Genomic DNA, 13,866 nt, shown 5'->3' with positions numbered 1-13,866 from the left:
ATGTCTCTTTTTGAATTATGGTTTTCTCAGGGTATATGCCTAGTAGTGGGATTGCTGGATCATATGGTAGTTCTATTTTTAGTTTTTTAAGGAACCTCCATACTGTTCTCCATAGTGGCTGTACCAATTCACATTCCCACCAGCAGTGCAAGAGTGTTCCCTTTTCTCCACACCCTCTCCAGCATTTATTGTTTCTAGATTTCTTGATGATGGCCATTCTGACTGGTGTGAGATGATATCTCATTGTAGTTTTGATTTGCATTTCTCTAATGATTAATGATGTTGAGCATTCTTTCATGTGTTTGTTGGCAGTCTGTATATCTTCTTTGGAGAAATGCCTACTTAAGTCTTCTGCCCATTTTTGGATTGGGTTGTTTGTTTTTTTGCTATTGAGCTGCATGAGCTGTTTATAAATTTTGGAGATTAATCCTTTGTCAGTTGCTTCATTTGCAAATATTTTCTCCCATTCTGAGGGTTGTCTTTTGGTCTTGTTTATGGTTTCCTTTGCTGTGCAAAAGCTTTGAAGTTTCATTAGGTCCCATGTGTTTATCTTTGTTTTTATTTCCATTTCTCTAGGAGGTGGGTCCAAAAGGATCTTGCTGTGATTTATGTCATAGAGTGTTCTACCTATGTTTTCCTCTAAGAGTTTGATAGTTTCTGGCCTTACATTTAAGTCTTTAATCCATTTTGAGCTTATTTTTGTGTATGGTGTTAGGGAATGATCTAATCTCATACTTTTACATGTCCCTGTCCAGTTTTCCCAGCACCACTTATTGAAGAGGCTGTCCTTTCTCCACTGTACATTCCTGCCTCCTTTATCAAAGATAAGTTGGCCATATGTGCGTGGGTTTATCTCTGGGCTTTCTATCCTGATCCACTGATCTATCTTTCTGTTTTTATGCCAGTACCACACTGTCTTAATTACTGTAGCTTTGTAGTATAGTCTGAAGTCAGGGAGCCTGATTCCTCCAGCTCCTTTTTTCGTTCTCAAGATTGCTTTGGCTATTCGGGGTCTTTTGTTTTTCCAAACAAATTTTGAAATTTTTTGTTCTAGTTCTGTGAAAAATGCCAGTGGTAGTTTGATAGGGATTGCATTGAATCTGTAGATTGCTTTGGGTAGTAGAGTCATTTTCACAATATTGATTCTTCCAATCCAGGAGCATGGTATATCTCTCCATCTGTTTGTATCATCTTTAATTTCTTTCATCAGTGTCTTACAATTTTCTGCATACAGGTCTTTTGTCTCCTTAGGTAGGTTTATTCCTAGATATTTTATTCTTTTTGTTGCAATGGTAAATGGGAGTGTTTTCGTGATTTCATTTTCAGATTTTTCATCATTAGTGTACAGGAATGCCAGAGATTTCTGTACATTAATTTTGTAACCTGCTACTTTACCAAATTCATTGATTAGCTCTAGTAGTTTTTCGGTAGCATCTTTAGGATTCTCTATGTATAGTATCATGTCATCTGCAAACAATGACAGCTTTACTTCTTCTTTTCCGATTTGGATTCCTTTTATTTCCTTTTCTTCTCTGATTGCTGTGGCTAAAACTTCCAAAACTAGGTTGAATAAGAGTGGTGAGAGCGGGCAGCCTTGTCTTGTTCCTGATCTTAGTGGAAATGGTTTCAGTTTCTCACCATTGAGGACAATGTTGGCTGTGGGTTTGTCATATATGGCCTTTATTATGTTGAGGAAAGATCCCTCTATGCCTACTTTCTGCAGGGTTTTTATCATAAATGGGTGTTGAATTTTGTCGAAAGCTTTCTCTGCATCTATTGAGATGATCATATGGTTTTTCTCCTTCAACTTGTTAATATGGTGTATCACATTGATTGATTTGCGTATATTGAAGAATCCTTGCATTCCTGGAATAAACCCCACTTGATCATGGTGTATGATCCTTTTAATGTGCTGTTGGATTCTGTTTGCTAGTATTTTGTTGAGGATTTTTGCATCTATGTTCATCAGTGATATTGGCCTGTAGTTTTCTTTCTTTGTGACATCCTTGCCTGGTTTTGGTATCAAGGTGATGGTGGCCTCGTAGAATGAGTTTGGGAGTGTTCCTTCCTCTGAAATTGTTTGGAAGAGTTTGAGAAGGATGGGTGTTAGCTCTTCTCTAAATGTTTGATAGAATTCGCCTGTGAAGCCATCTGGTCCTGGGCTTTTGTTTGATGGAAGGTTTTTAATCACAGTTTCAATTTTAGTGCTTGTGATTGGTCTATTCATATTTTCTATTTCTTCCTGAGTCAGTCTTGGCAGGTTGTGCATTTCTAAGAATTTGTCCATTTCTTCCAGGTTGTCCATTTTATTGGCATAGAGTTGCTTGTAGTAATCTCTCATGATCTTTTGTATTTCTGCAGTGTCAGTTGTTACTTCTCCTTTTTCATTTCTAATTCTATTGATTTGAGTCTTCTCCCTTCTTTTCTTGATGAGTCTGGCTAATGGTTTGTCAATTTTGTTTATCTTCTCAAAGAACCAGCTTTTAGTTTGGTTGATCTTTGCTATCGTTTCCTTCATTTCTTTTTCATTTATTTCTGATCTGATCTTTATGATTTCTTTCCTTCTGCTAGCTTTGGGGGTTTTTTGTTCTTCTTTCTCTAATTGCTTTAGGTGCAGGGTCAGGTTGTTTACTCGAAATGTTTCCTGTTTCTTAAGGTGGGATTGTATTGCTATAAACTTCCCCCTTAGAACTGCTTTTGCTGCATCCCATAGGTTTTGGGTTGTCGTGTCTCCATTGTCATTTGTTTCTAGGTATTTTTAAATTTCCTCTTTGATTTCTTCAGTGATCACTTCGTTATTGAGTAGTGTATTGTTTAGCCTCCATGTGTTTGTATTTTTTACAGATCTTTTCCTGTAATTGATGTCTAGTCTCATAGCATTGTGGTCGGAAAAGATACTTGATACAATTTCAATTTTCTTAAATTTACCAAGGCTTGATTTGTGACCCAAGATATGATCTATCCTGGAGAATGTTCCATGAGCACTTGAGAAAAATGTGTATTCTCTTGTTTTTGGATGAAATGTCCTATAAATATCAACTAAGTCCATCTTGTTTAATGTATCATTTAAAGCTTGTGTTTCCTTATTTATTTTCATTTTGGATGATCTGTCCATTGGTGAAAGTGGGGTGTTAAAGTCCCCTACTATGATTGTGTTACTGTCGATTTCCCCTTTTATGGCTGTTAGTATTTGCCTTATGTATTGAGGTGCTCCTATGTTGGGTGCATAAATATTTACAATTGTTATATCTTCTTCTTGGATCGATCCCTTGATCATTATGTAGTGTCCTTCTTTGTCTCTTCTAGTAGTCTTTATTTTAAAGTCTATTTTGTCTGATATAAGAATTGCTACTCCAGCTTTCTTTTGATTTCCATTTGCATGGAATATCTTTTTCCATCCCCTTACTTTCAATCTGTATGTGTCTTTAGGTCTGAAGTGGGTCTCTTGTAGACAGCATATATATGGGTCTTGTTTTTGTATCCATTCAGCCACTCTGTGTCTTTTGGTGGGAGCATTTAGTCCATTTACATTTAAGGCAATTATTGATATGTATGTTCCTATTCCCATTTCCTTAATTGCTTTGAGTTCGTTATTGTAGGTATATTCCTTCTGTTGTGTTTCTTGCCTAGAGAAGTTCCTTTAGCATTTGTTGTAAAGCTGGTTTGGTGGTGCTGAACTCTCTCAGCTTTTGCTTGTCTGTAAAGGTTTTAATTTCTCCATCAAATCTGAATGAGATCCTTGCTGGGTAGAGTAATCTTGGCTGCAGGTTTCTCTCCTTCATCACTTTAATTATGTCCTGCCACTCCCTTCTGGCTTGTAGAGTTTCTGCTGAGAGATCAGCTGTTATCCTGATGGGGATTCCCTTGTGTGTTATTTGTTGTTTTTCCCTTGCTGCTTTTAATATGATTTCTTTGTGTTTAATTTTTGACAGTTTGATTAATATGTGTCTTGGTGTATTTCTCCTTGGATTTATTCTGTATGGGACTCTCTGTGCCTCCTGGACTTGATTAACTATTTCCTTTCCCATATTGGGGAAGTTTTCAACTATAATCTCTTCAAATATTTTCTCAGTCCCTTTCTTTTTCTCTTCTTCTTCTGGAACCCCTATAATTCGAATGTTGGTGCGTTTAATGTTGTCCCAGAGGTCTCTGAGACTGTCCTCTGTTCTTTTCATTCTTTTTTCTTTATTTTGCTCTGCATCAGTTATTTCCACTATTTTATCTTCCACCTCACTTATCCGTTCTTCTGCCTCAGTTATTCTGCTATTGATCCCATCTAGAGTATTTTTCATTTTATGTATTGTGTTTTTAATCGATGCTTGATTCATCTTTAATTCTTCTAGGTCCTTGTTAACTGTTTCTTGCATTTTGTCTATTCTATTTCCAAGATTTTGGATCATCTTTACCATCATTATTCTGAATTCTTTTTCAGGTAGACTGCCTATTACCTCTTCATTTGTTAGGTCTGGTAGGTTTTTATCTTGCTCCTTCACCTGCTGTGTGTTTTTCTGTCTTCTCATTTTGCTTATGTTACTGTGTTTGGGGTCTCCTTTTTGCAGGCTGCAGATTCGTAGTTCCCGTTGTTTTTCGCGTCTGACCCCAGTGGCTAAGGTTGTTTCAGTAGGTTGTGTAGGCTTCCTGGTGGGGGGGACTAATGCCTGTGTTCTGGTGGTTGAGGCTCGATCTTGTCTTTCTGGTGGACAGGTCCACGTCTGGTGGTGTGTTTTGGGGTGCCTATGGCCTTATTATGTTTTTAGGTAGCTTCTCTGCTAATGGGTGGGGTTGTGTTCCTGCCTTGCTAGTTGCTTGGCATAGGGTGACCAGCACTGTAGCTTGCTGGTCGTTGACTGAAGCTGGGTGCTGGTGTTGGGATGGAGATCTCTGGGAGATTCTCGCTGCTTGATATTATGTGGAGCTGGGAGGTCTCTTGTGGACCCGTGTCCTGAAGTTGGCTCTCCCACGTCAGAGGCACAGCACTGGCTCCTGGCTGCAGCACCAAGAGCCTTTCATCCACCCAGCTCAGAATAACAGGGAGAAAAAGCAGAAAGAAAGAATTAGTAGAAGAAAGAAAGAGAGAGGGAAAGAAAGGAAGAAGGGAAGAAAGGAAGGAAGGAAGGAAGAAAGAAAGAAAGGAGGGAGGGAGTGAGGAAGGATGGAAAGAAAGAAGGAAAGAAAGGAGGGAGGGAGGGAGCAATGAAAGCAAAAGGAAGAGTGAATGGAAGAAGGGAGGGAGGGAGGGAGGAAGGAAAGAAAGAAAGAAAGACAGGAGGGAGGGAGGGAGGAAGGAAAGAAAAAGAAAGTGGAAAGAAGAAGGGTGGGAGGGAGGGAGGAAAGAAAAAGAAAGAAGGAAAGGAAGAGCGGAGGGAGGGAGGGAGGAAGGGAAGGTAGGAAAAAAAGAAAGAGCAGGTAAAGTAAAATAGAATAAAGTATGAAATATAGTAGCGTTATTAAAATTAGAAAGTAATTATTGGAAAAAAAAAAAAAATGGACCGATAGAACCCTGGGACATATGGTGGAAGCAAAGCTATACAGAGAGAATCTTACACAGAAGATTACACATACACATTCACAAAAAGAGAGCAGGGGGAAAAATCAAAAATCTTGCTCTCCAAGTCCACCTCCTCAATTTGGGATAATTCGTTGTAAAAAGAGGAAAAGGGCAAGAAGTCTGAAATCTTGCTCTCTAAGTCCACCTCCTTACTTTGGAATAATTCGTTGTAAAAAGAGGAAAAGGGGGGAAAGTCTTAAATCTTGTCCTCAAAGTCCACTTCCTCAATTTGGGATGATTCGCTGTCCATTCATGCACTCCACAGACGCAGGGCACATCAAATGGACCGTGGAGCTTTAATCCGCTGCCTCCGAGGCTGCACAGAGAGATTTCCCTGACTCTGCTCTCACAGCTCCCGGGTCTCAGCCTTGGACCTGGCCCCGCCTCTGTGCGTAGGTCGCCGGAGGGCGTCCGTTCTTCGCTCAGACAGGACGGGTTTAAAGGAGCCGCTGATTCGGGGGCTCTGGCTCACTCAGGCAGAGGGGAGGGAGGGGCGCGTAGTGTGGGGCGGGCCTGCGGCGGTAGAGGCCGGCGTGACGTTGCAGCAGCCTGTGGCGCTCCGTGCGCTTTCCCGGGAAAGCCGTCCCCAGGTCTCGGGACCCCGGCAGTGGCGGGGTGCACAGGTTCCCCGGAAGGCGGGGCGGACAGTGACCCGCGCTCGCACACAGGCCCCGCGGCTGCGGCGGCGGCGGGCGGCGGCAGGCGGCGGCGGCGGCGGGCCGCGGCGGCGGCGGCAGCGGGCCGCGGCGGCGGTGGGCGGCGGCGGGCGGCGGTGGGCGGTGGGCGGCGGCGGCGGCGGCGGCGGCGGCGGCGGCGGCCCACGCCCGTCTCCGCGGTCCACGCCTTACCCGCGGCTCGCGCCTGTCTCCGGCGCTTCCCTAAGCAGCCCTTTTAATGCCCTCTCCTCGCACACCAGGAAACAAAAGTGAAAGTGAAAAAAGACTCTTGCCTCTTCAGCAACTCCAGACCCTTTCCCCGGACTCCCTCCGGGCTAGCCGTGGTGCACTAACCCCTTCAGGCTCTCTTCCTGCCGCCAGCCCCTGTCCTCTCCCTGCGCTCCGACTGAAAGCCGATACCCAAGCCTCAGCTCCCAGCCCCGCCCGCCACGGCGGCCGAGCAGACAAGCCTCTCGGGCTGGTGTGTGCCTGAGGGCACCGATCCTCTGTGCCGGAATCTCTCCGCTTTGCCCTCCACACCCCTGTTGCTGTGCTCTTCTCCGCTACTCCGAAGCTTTCCCCCTCCGCCACCTGCAGTCTCCGCCCGCGAAGGGGCTTGTAGTGTGTAGAAACCTTCCCTCCTTCACGGCTCCCTCCCACTGGTGCAGGTCCCGTCCCTATCCTATTGTCTCTGTTTATTCTTTTTTTCTTTTGCCCTACCCAGGTATGTGGGGAGTTTCTTGCCTTTTAGGGGGTCTGAGGTCTTCTGTCAGCGTTCAGTAGGTGTTCTGTAGGAGTTGTTCCACGTGTAGATGAATTTCTGATGTATCTGTGGGGAGGAAGGTGATCTCCGCGTCTTACTCTTCCGCCATCTTCCTCCGGGCTCTCCTGCATGTGTTTTTATGTTTAACAGTTTTTTTCCTGTAATTGATAACTAGTCTCATAGCATTTGGTTGGAAAAGATACTTGATACGATTTCAATTTTCTTAAATTTACCATGGCTTGATTTGTGACCCAAGATATGATCTATCCTGGAGAATGTTCCATGAGCACTTGAGAAGAAAGTGTATTCTGCTGTTTTGGGATGAATGTCATATAAATATCAATTAAGTCCATCTTGTTTAATGTGTCATTTAAAGCTTGTGTTTCCTTATTTTTTTCATTTGATCTGTCCATTGGTGAAAGTGGGGTGTTAAAGTCCCCTACTATGATTGTGTTAATGTTGATTTCCCATTTTATGGCTGTTAGCATTTGCCTTATGTATTCAGGTGCTCCTATGTTGGGTGCATAAATATTTACAATTGTTATATCTTCTTCTTGGATTGATCCCTTGAGCATTATGTAGTGTCCTTCTTTGTCTCTTGTAATAGTCTTTATTTTAAAGTCTATTTTGTCTGATATGAGAATTGTTACTCCAGCTTTCTTTTGATTTCCATTTGCATGGAATATCTTTTTCCATCCCCTCACTTTCAGTCTGTATGTGTCCCTAGGTCTGAAGCGGGTCTCTTGTAGACAGCATATATACAGGTCTTGTTTTTGCATACATTCAGCCAGTCTGTGTCTTTTGGTTGGAGCATTTAATCCATTTCCATTTAAGGCAATTATTGATATGTATGTTCCTATTACCATTTTCTTAATTGTTTTGGGTTTGTTATTGTAGGTCTTTTCCTTCTCTTGTGTTTCCTGCCTAGAGAAGTTCCTTTAGCATTTGTTGTAAAACTGGTTTGGTGGTGCTGAATTCTTTTAACTTTTGTTTGTCTGTGAACGTTTTAATTTCTTCATGAATCTGAATGAGATCCTTGCTGGGTAGAGTAATCTTGGTTGTAGGTTTTTCCCTTTCATCACTTTAAATATGTCCAGCCACTCCCTTCTGGCTTGCAGAGTTTCTGCTGAAAGATCAGCTGTTAACCTTATGGGGATTCCATTGTATGTTATTTGTTGCTTTTCCCTCACTGCTTTTAATATATTTTCTTTGAATTTAATTTTTGATAGTTTGATTAATATGTGTCTTGGTGTGTTTCTCCTTGGATTTATACTGTATGGGACTCTCTGCACTTCCTGGACTTGATTGTCTATTTCCTTTCCCATATTAGGGAAGTTTTCGGGCTTCCCTGGTGGCGCAGTGGTTGGGAGCCCTCCTGCCGATGCAGGGGACACGGGTTCCTGCCCTGGTCTGGGAGGATCCCATATGCCGCAGAGTGGCTAGGCCTGTAAGCCATGGCCGCTGAGCCTGCATGTCCAGAGCCTGTGCTTTGCAATGGGAGAGGCCACAACAGTGAGAGGCCCACGTACTGCAAAAAAAAAAAAAAAAAATCTCCTGCATATTAGGGAAGTTTTCAACTATAATCTCTTCAAATATTTCTCAGTCCCTTTCTTTTCTCTTCTTCTTCTGGGACCCCTATAATTCAAATACTGGTGCATTTAATGTTGTCCCAGAGGTCTCTGAGACTGTCCTCAATCCTTTTCATTCTTTTTTCTTTATTCTGCTCTGCAGTAGTTATTTCCACTATTTTATCTTCCAGGTCACCTATCCGGTCTTCTGCCTCAGTTATTCTGCTATTGATCCCTTCTAGAGAATTTTTAATTTCATTTATTGTGTTGTTCATCATATTTTGTTTGCTCTTTAGTTCTTCTAGGTCCTTGTTAAACCTTTCTTGTATTTTCTCCATTCTATTTCCAAGATTTTGGATCATCTTTACTATCATTACTCTGAATTCTTTTTCAGGTAGACTGCCTATTTCCTCTTCCTTTGTTTGGTCTGGTGGGTTTTTAGCTTGCTCCTTCATCTGATATGTGTTTCTCTGTCTTCTCATTTTGCTTACCTTACTGTGTTTGGGGTCTCCTTTTCCCAGGCTGCAGGTTCGTAGTTCCCATTGTTTTTGGTGTCTGCCCCCAGTGGTTAAGGTTGATTCAGTGGGTTTTGTAGGCTTCCTGGTGGAGGAGACTGGTGTCTGTGTTCTGGTGGATGAGGCTGGATCTTATCTTTCTGGTGGGCTGGTCCATATCTGGTGGTGTGTTTTGGGGTGTCTGTGACCTTCTTATGATTTTAGGCAGCCTCTCTGCTAATGGGTGGGGTTGTGTTCCCATCTTGCTAGTTGTTGGCCATAGGGTGTCCAGCACTGTAGCTTGCTGGTCCTTGAGTGGAGCTGGGTCTTAGCGTTGAGAAGGAGCTCTTTGTGACAGCTTTTGCTGTTTGATATTACGAGGGGCAGGGAGGTCTCTTGTGGACCAGTGTCCTGAACTCGGCTCTCCCATGTCAGAGGCTCAGGCTTGACACACGGCCAGAGCACCAGGACCCTGCCAGCCACACGGTAATCATTCTTTCACGTGGTGGACCAACAGTGGGGCAGGGAGAGTGGTTTGTCCAGGCTAAAATCCAGCTGGAGGAGGTCATGGAGAGTACATACTGGTTGGACGGAGACGTGGACCCAGGCAATTCAGCAGCTCAACTATCAGGTTAGCGGAGGCACCTTCCACCTAAAATGTTTATATTACATTTTATTTTAATACTTTGTCAATACTTCTTCGTACAAGTTGATTTTTCCTAAAGGAAGACTTAAGAAAATACTCCAGTTCTGGGATGATTTGATAACTGCTTTGAGAGTTAAGTCTTCTCATGCTTATCTGCTTGGCCATCTTTTGTGGCTCAGTGAGCTTCAGGGATGTTTAGTTCCATCAACCTTCAAGTTCATGAGTCTTGCATGTGTTCTCCTCAACTGTCCATTGCGTTCCCTTCCCTGAAGAATTACATTTAAATTATTTTGTTTGTTTAAGGTAATCACTAAATAACTTAGGCTTTCCTATATTTACATTTCAGTGAGGTTTCAACCTCAAAATAGCTAGAAAATAAAATACAAATCTACTGTTCAAAAGGAAATTTTTAAAAAGCAGGTTCAGTGAGTGTGAATTTTAAAAATTGATACCAAAAAATCCCCAACTTTAGAAAACATCAATTTTATTTAAGTTAGTGGGTGAGCGGGTGATTTTTTTTAAGGAAATAACTCAGGAAAGGGCTGAAAATTTTATTATAATAATATGATAGCCAGATCTGGTGGTTATTCTCTTGGGGATGTATCCTATGGCCTGCATTTAATATTATGAAAAAATATTAAATAAATACGTGTAATTTAACATGCAATAATGCAATGAAATAAACTCCATAAAAGGGGCACATACCACTGGGTTCCCTCAATGCTGGGGACTGTGGGAAATGTGAATATCTGTTGGGCAATGAAGCTGATAGGTCGTGTTGCTTGTTGGCCTGTGAATCTGTCCTCTTGTTACCAAGGAGGCCCTTGTACATGCCAAGTCCAGTGAGAGCTCTACACACAAGGCAGGGATGCTGGGATGAAGACCATCCCATCCCCAGACTGAATTCCAAGGAAGCCAGGTGATCCTAGGGACAAGGGAATAGCTGCCCAGCCGACCACTTTGTTTTTCATTTGGGGCTGAGAGAGGGAGGCAGGCCTGCGTGGACCCTATAAGAGGTACACAGGGTGCCCTTTAGAATCACAAGGTGATTCGAGACATCACCCAGTCCAGCCTTGTCATTGTGAAGATGAATCGGGAAGCCGGGTCCAGAGCAGGGAGGTGACTTAAGCACACCTGGTAGAGTTAGAGGCAGAGTCAGCATGATGCACTAAGTTGCTGAATTTAAATCCAGGACTTTTACAGCTAGCTCCTCTATTTTGTACCCAAAGAGTCTAAAACAGTAATAAGAAACCTTTTTAAGAAAATTCAGAAAAAATGGAAATGCAAGCTGCCTCTTTAAAGAGTATTATCTTTCTCTTCTAATTCTTCTTTTTTTCCCCAAAATCAAGAAGGGTAGTATCTGCATCAGTTTCAGCATTCTCATATTTCTTCTCTGTCATGAAATCCTCCCCCTTTTTTCACTATGATAGCAGTCATTGCAAAACTGACTCCCTTTGCCAAACCTAATCTAGTTTGGAAAGTATGAGCTCTCCACGTTAAAGATCACAAAAGCTCTCAATTTTATTGCAACTACATTAGTTGCAAAATACAGTTGGTCTCACTGGTCCTCCTAATACTGTAACCTAAATCTAAGGAAGACTTTGCACTGCAATAAGGTAAACTGTTGTCATTAACACAAAGAGAAACTCCCAAGTTCAGTTATTGAAACACAATTTCATGAGCTGCTTTTCTCTTTTCGGCACTAGCCATTGCAGAGAAGCAGGGCATTGCTAAAATTTATTGAGGAAAAGATCCTCTCGGCCCCTCAGTCCTGGCCTAAATACCTAATCACCCTCCCCCATGGGTCTGTGCTCGAGGGGACGTACGGGCCTGGGCACCCCGTGGAACAGTTCCACTTCTTCCTGCAGTCCCACTTTCAACCACAGGGTCCCCTGCTAATCAGAGCCTGCCAGGTACCCCTGCTGGGTTTGTCACACCAGCCAGCAGCCTTGGAGGGCTGAGCAGGTGCCAGCTGTTTGACCCTCTCAGAGGAGATTCAGGAACTGAGATGGAGGCCTTGGGCCCTGGGTTGCTCGTCATCACTCTGAGACCTTCATGAAGTTTTCTGTTTTATTCAGTGTTCTGTGGCTGACACTACCATCTTGGTTTTGATGCCTTGTTAAATCTCTAATTTTAAAATGAAGCTATGGTATGGAAGGTTCACCTTTTCAAATGATCCTCAGTATGTATATTTAGTAAAGCGAATGTAAGAAACTAATGTTACCTATTCTTGCTGAACAAGTCATCCCAAAACTTAGTGGCTTAGAATGACAGCCATCTTCTTTGCTGATGAGTTTGTGGGTCAGCAGTGTGGGCTGGTTGGTTCTTAAGCTTCCTTTACCTAGAATTGTGCCTGCAGCTGCAGTCGTGTGGCAGGTCATCTGGGGGTGGGAGTCTAAGGTGGCCTCACTGACATGTGTGGCAGTTTGCTGGGCCACGTTACCTGCAGAACAAAGCACGCGCCAGGGCCCAGTTCAGAGTCGGTGTGGGAGATGACCACACCACCAGGAGGCGTTATTCACTGGAGAGCCATGAATACTGTGAATTATCTCCCTTCCTTCCTCCCTAGTGGAAGGGTTCCCAGGTTCATCAGCATAAATAGAATGACTCTGATGTCATTCTGAGATAATTAGCCAATAATTTTTTCCACCCCCTTCTACTTTTTATTTAAATGAATTATAATTTAGCCATATCAGGGGTCAAATAGGGATCCTGAGCACAAGTTGAAACAAAATGTAAAAGCTCCCGCTATATTTTAGATGTATTGTTGAGCCATTTGTAAGTGAGATGTTGCTGTGTTTCAGACCTCTTTACTATGCAAAGCCGCCATCCATGCAGGAGTAATTGCAGATGAAGTGGGCGGTCAGATTGGTGTGCTTCTGCGCAGAGGCATGAGTCGATACGAAGGGATCCTGGCCAATGGTGTGCTCTCAAGGCAGTAAGTACTTTGCCTTTTGTTCCGAGTGGAAGGTAACCCCGCAGGCACAAGTCATCAGCTCACAGTCTGGAAAGGGCTGCAGGCATGTGATACCAAGGGCATGTCAACTGGGAAAAATGTGTGTGACTGCTTAGAGCAGCATTTATGCTGTCAGTGTGGAAGACAAATGCAGCAATAAAAAAGCTAACTGACAAGTAAGTTAGAACAGCACACATCTGAAGCCCCAGGACAGAAGAGCATTCTACTCTCAGGTGCTCTACGGGGAGGGGATAAAGCTTATTCCTGTCTAGTTTTTCCTGATTCTGTAAATTACTGATCATCACCAATATCACCAAAGATACTGAAGGAGATAAGGGACTGACATAAACCCAGCAGAACCACTGAACTCCCTAGAGGATCCCTAGAGACAGTCTCTTAAGGATGAATAATAGTTGGGAAGAGAAAAAAAGATGGCTGCTTTTTTTTTTTTAACATTGTTAACTTCTCTGTTCTGTGTTATCCTCTGATCTTTTAGCTTCATAAGAAAAACGTATGTCAATTGCTTTAAACACTCAACCTCAGCTTTTGATACTTTCAGGTTTCCTCAGCTTCTGGAGTGGAAAACTAGAGCTGTTTGAACTAAGATAGGCCAGCCTTGTGATCCAGCTGTCCACCAGTATAAACAGGCAGCTTGGAATGGTCCAGAGGGACACTTGCTTTGGAATGGATGGCTGCCTATTGAGGGAACCGTGCTCCTTGAGCCACTTACAGTTGGTGTCCTTGGGGATTGGTTCCAGGACCCCCGTGGATACCAAAATCCACGGATGCTCAAGTCCCTTATATAAAATGGCATAATCTTTACATGTAACTGTGCACATCCTCCCATGTATTTTAAATCACCTCTAGATTATTTATACCTAATACAATGTAAATGTTATGTAAATAGTTGTAAATACAATGTAAATGTTGTGTAAATAGGTGCCAGCATGTGGCAAATTCCAATTTTACTTATTGGAATTTTCTGGAATTTTTTTTTTCTGAATATTTTCACTCTGTGGTTGGTTGAATCTGGGGATGCAGAATCTGCAGATACGGCTGACATATATGCACATGTATGTGTACACACACATGTACTATTTACATAAATAAAATTTTATAATATACATATATATACTTACATATATGCACACATATGTATATACATTTTTAAAATATTTATTTATTTATTTTTGGTTGCATTGCGTCTTTGTTGCTGCGTGCCGGCTTTCTCTAGT

The 13,866-nt window shown here is 42.6% G+C and overlaps 1 protein-coding gene across 2 annotated transcripts in view; it reads left to right on the top strand.

Annotated features, from left to right (window-relative positions):
* The window catches only part of DCBLD1 (discoidin, CUB and LCCL domain containing 1), an 80,422-nt gene that overhangs the window by 52,066 nt on the left and 14,490 nt on the right, over window positions 1–13,866 (top strand). For both annotated transcript variants that reach the window (XM_060115241.1, XM_060115242.1), the window contains exon 6: window positions 12,480–12,613. In XM_060115241.1, the coding sequence (XP_059971224.1) occupies window positions 12,480–12,613 (134 nt within the window). The remainder of the gene's footprint in view (window positions 1–12,479; window positions 12,614–13,866) is intronic.

Source organism: Mesoplodon densirostris, chromosome 12 (assembly GCF_025265405.1).
Source record: "Mesoplodon densirostris isolate mMesDen1 chromosome 12, mMesDen1 primary haplotype, whole genome shotgun sequence".
Classification (NCBI taxonomy): Eukaryota; Metazoa; Chordata; class Mammalia; order Artiodactyla; family Ziphiidae; genus Mesoplodon; species Mesoplodon densirostris.
Note: the sequence above shows the minus strand (reverse complement) of the source record. Positions and strands in the feature narration are given on the sequence as shown.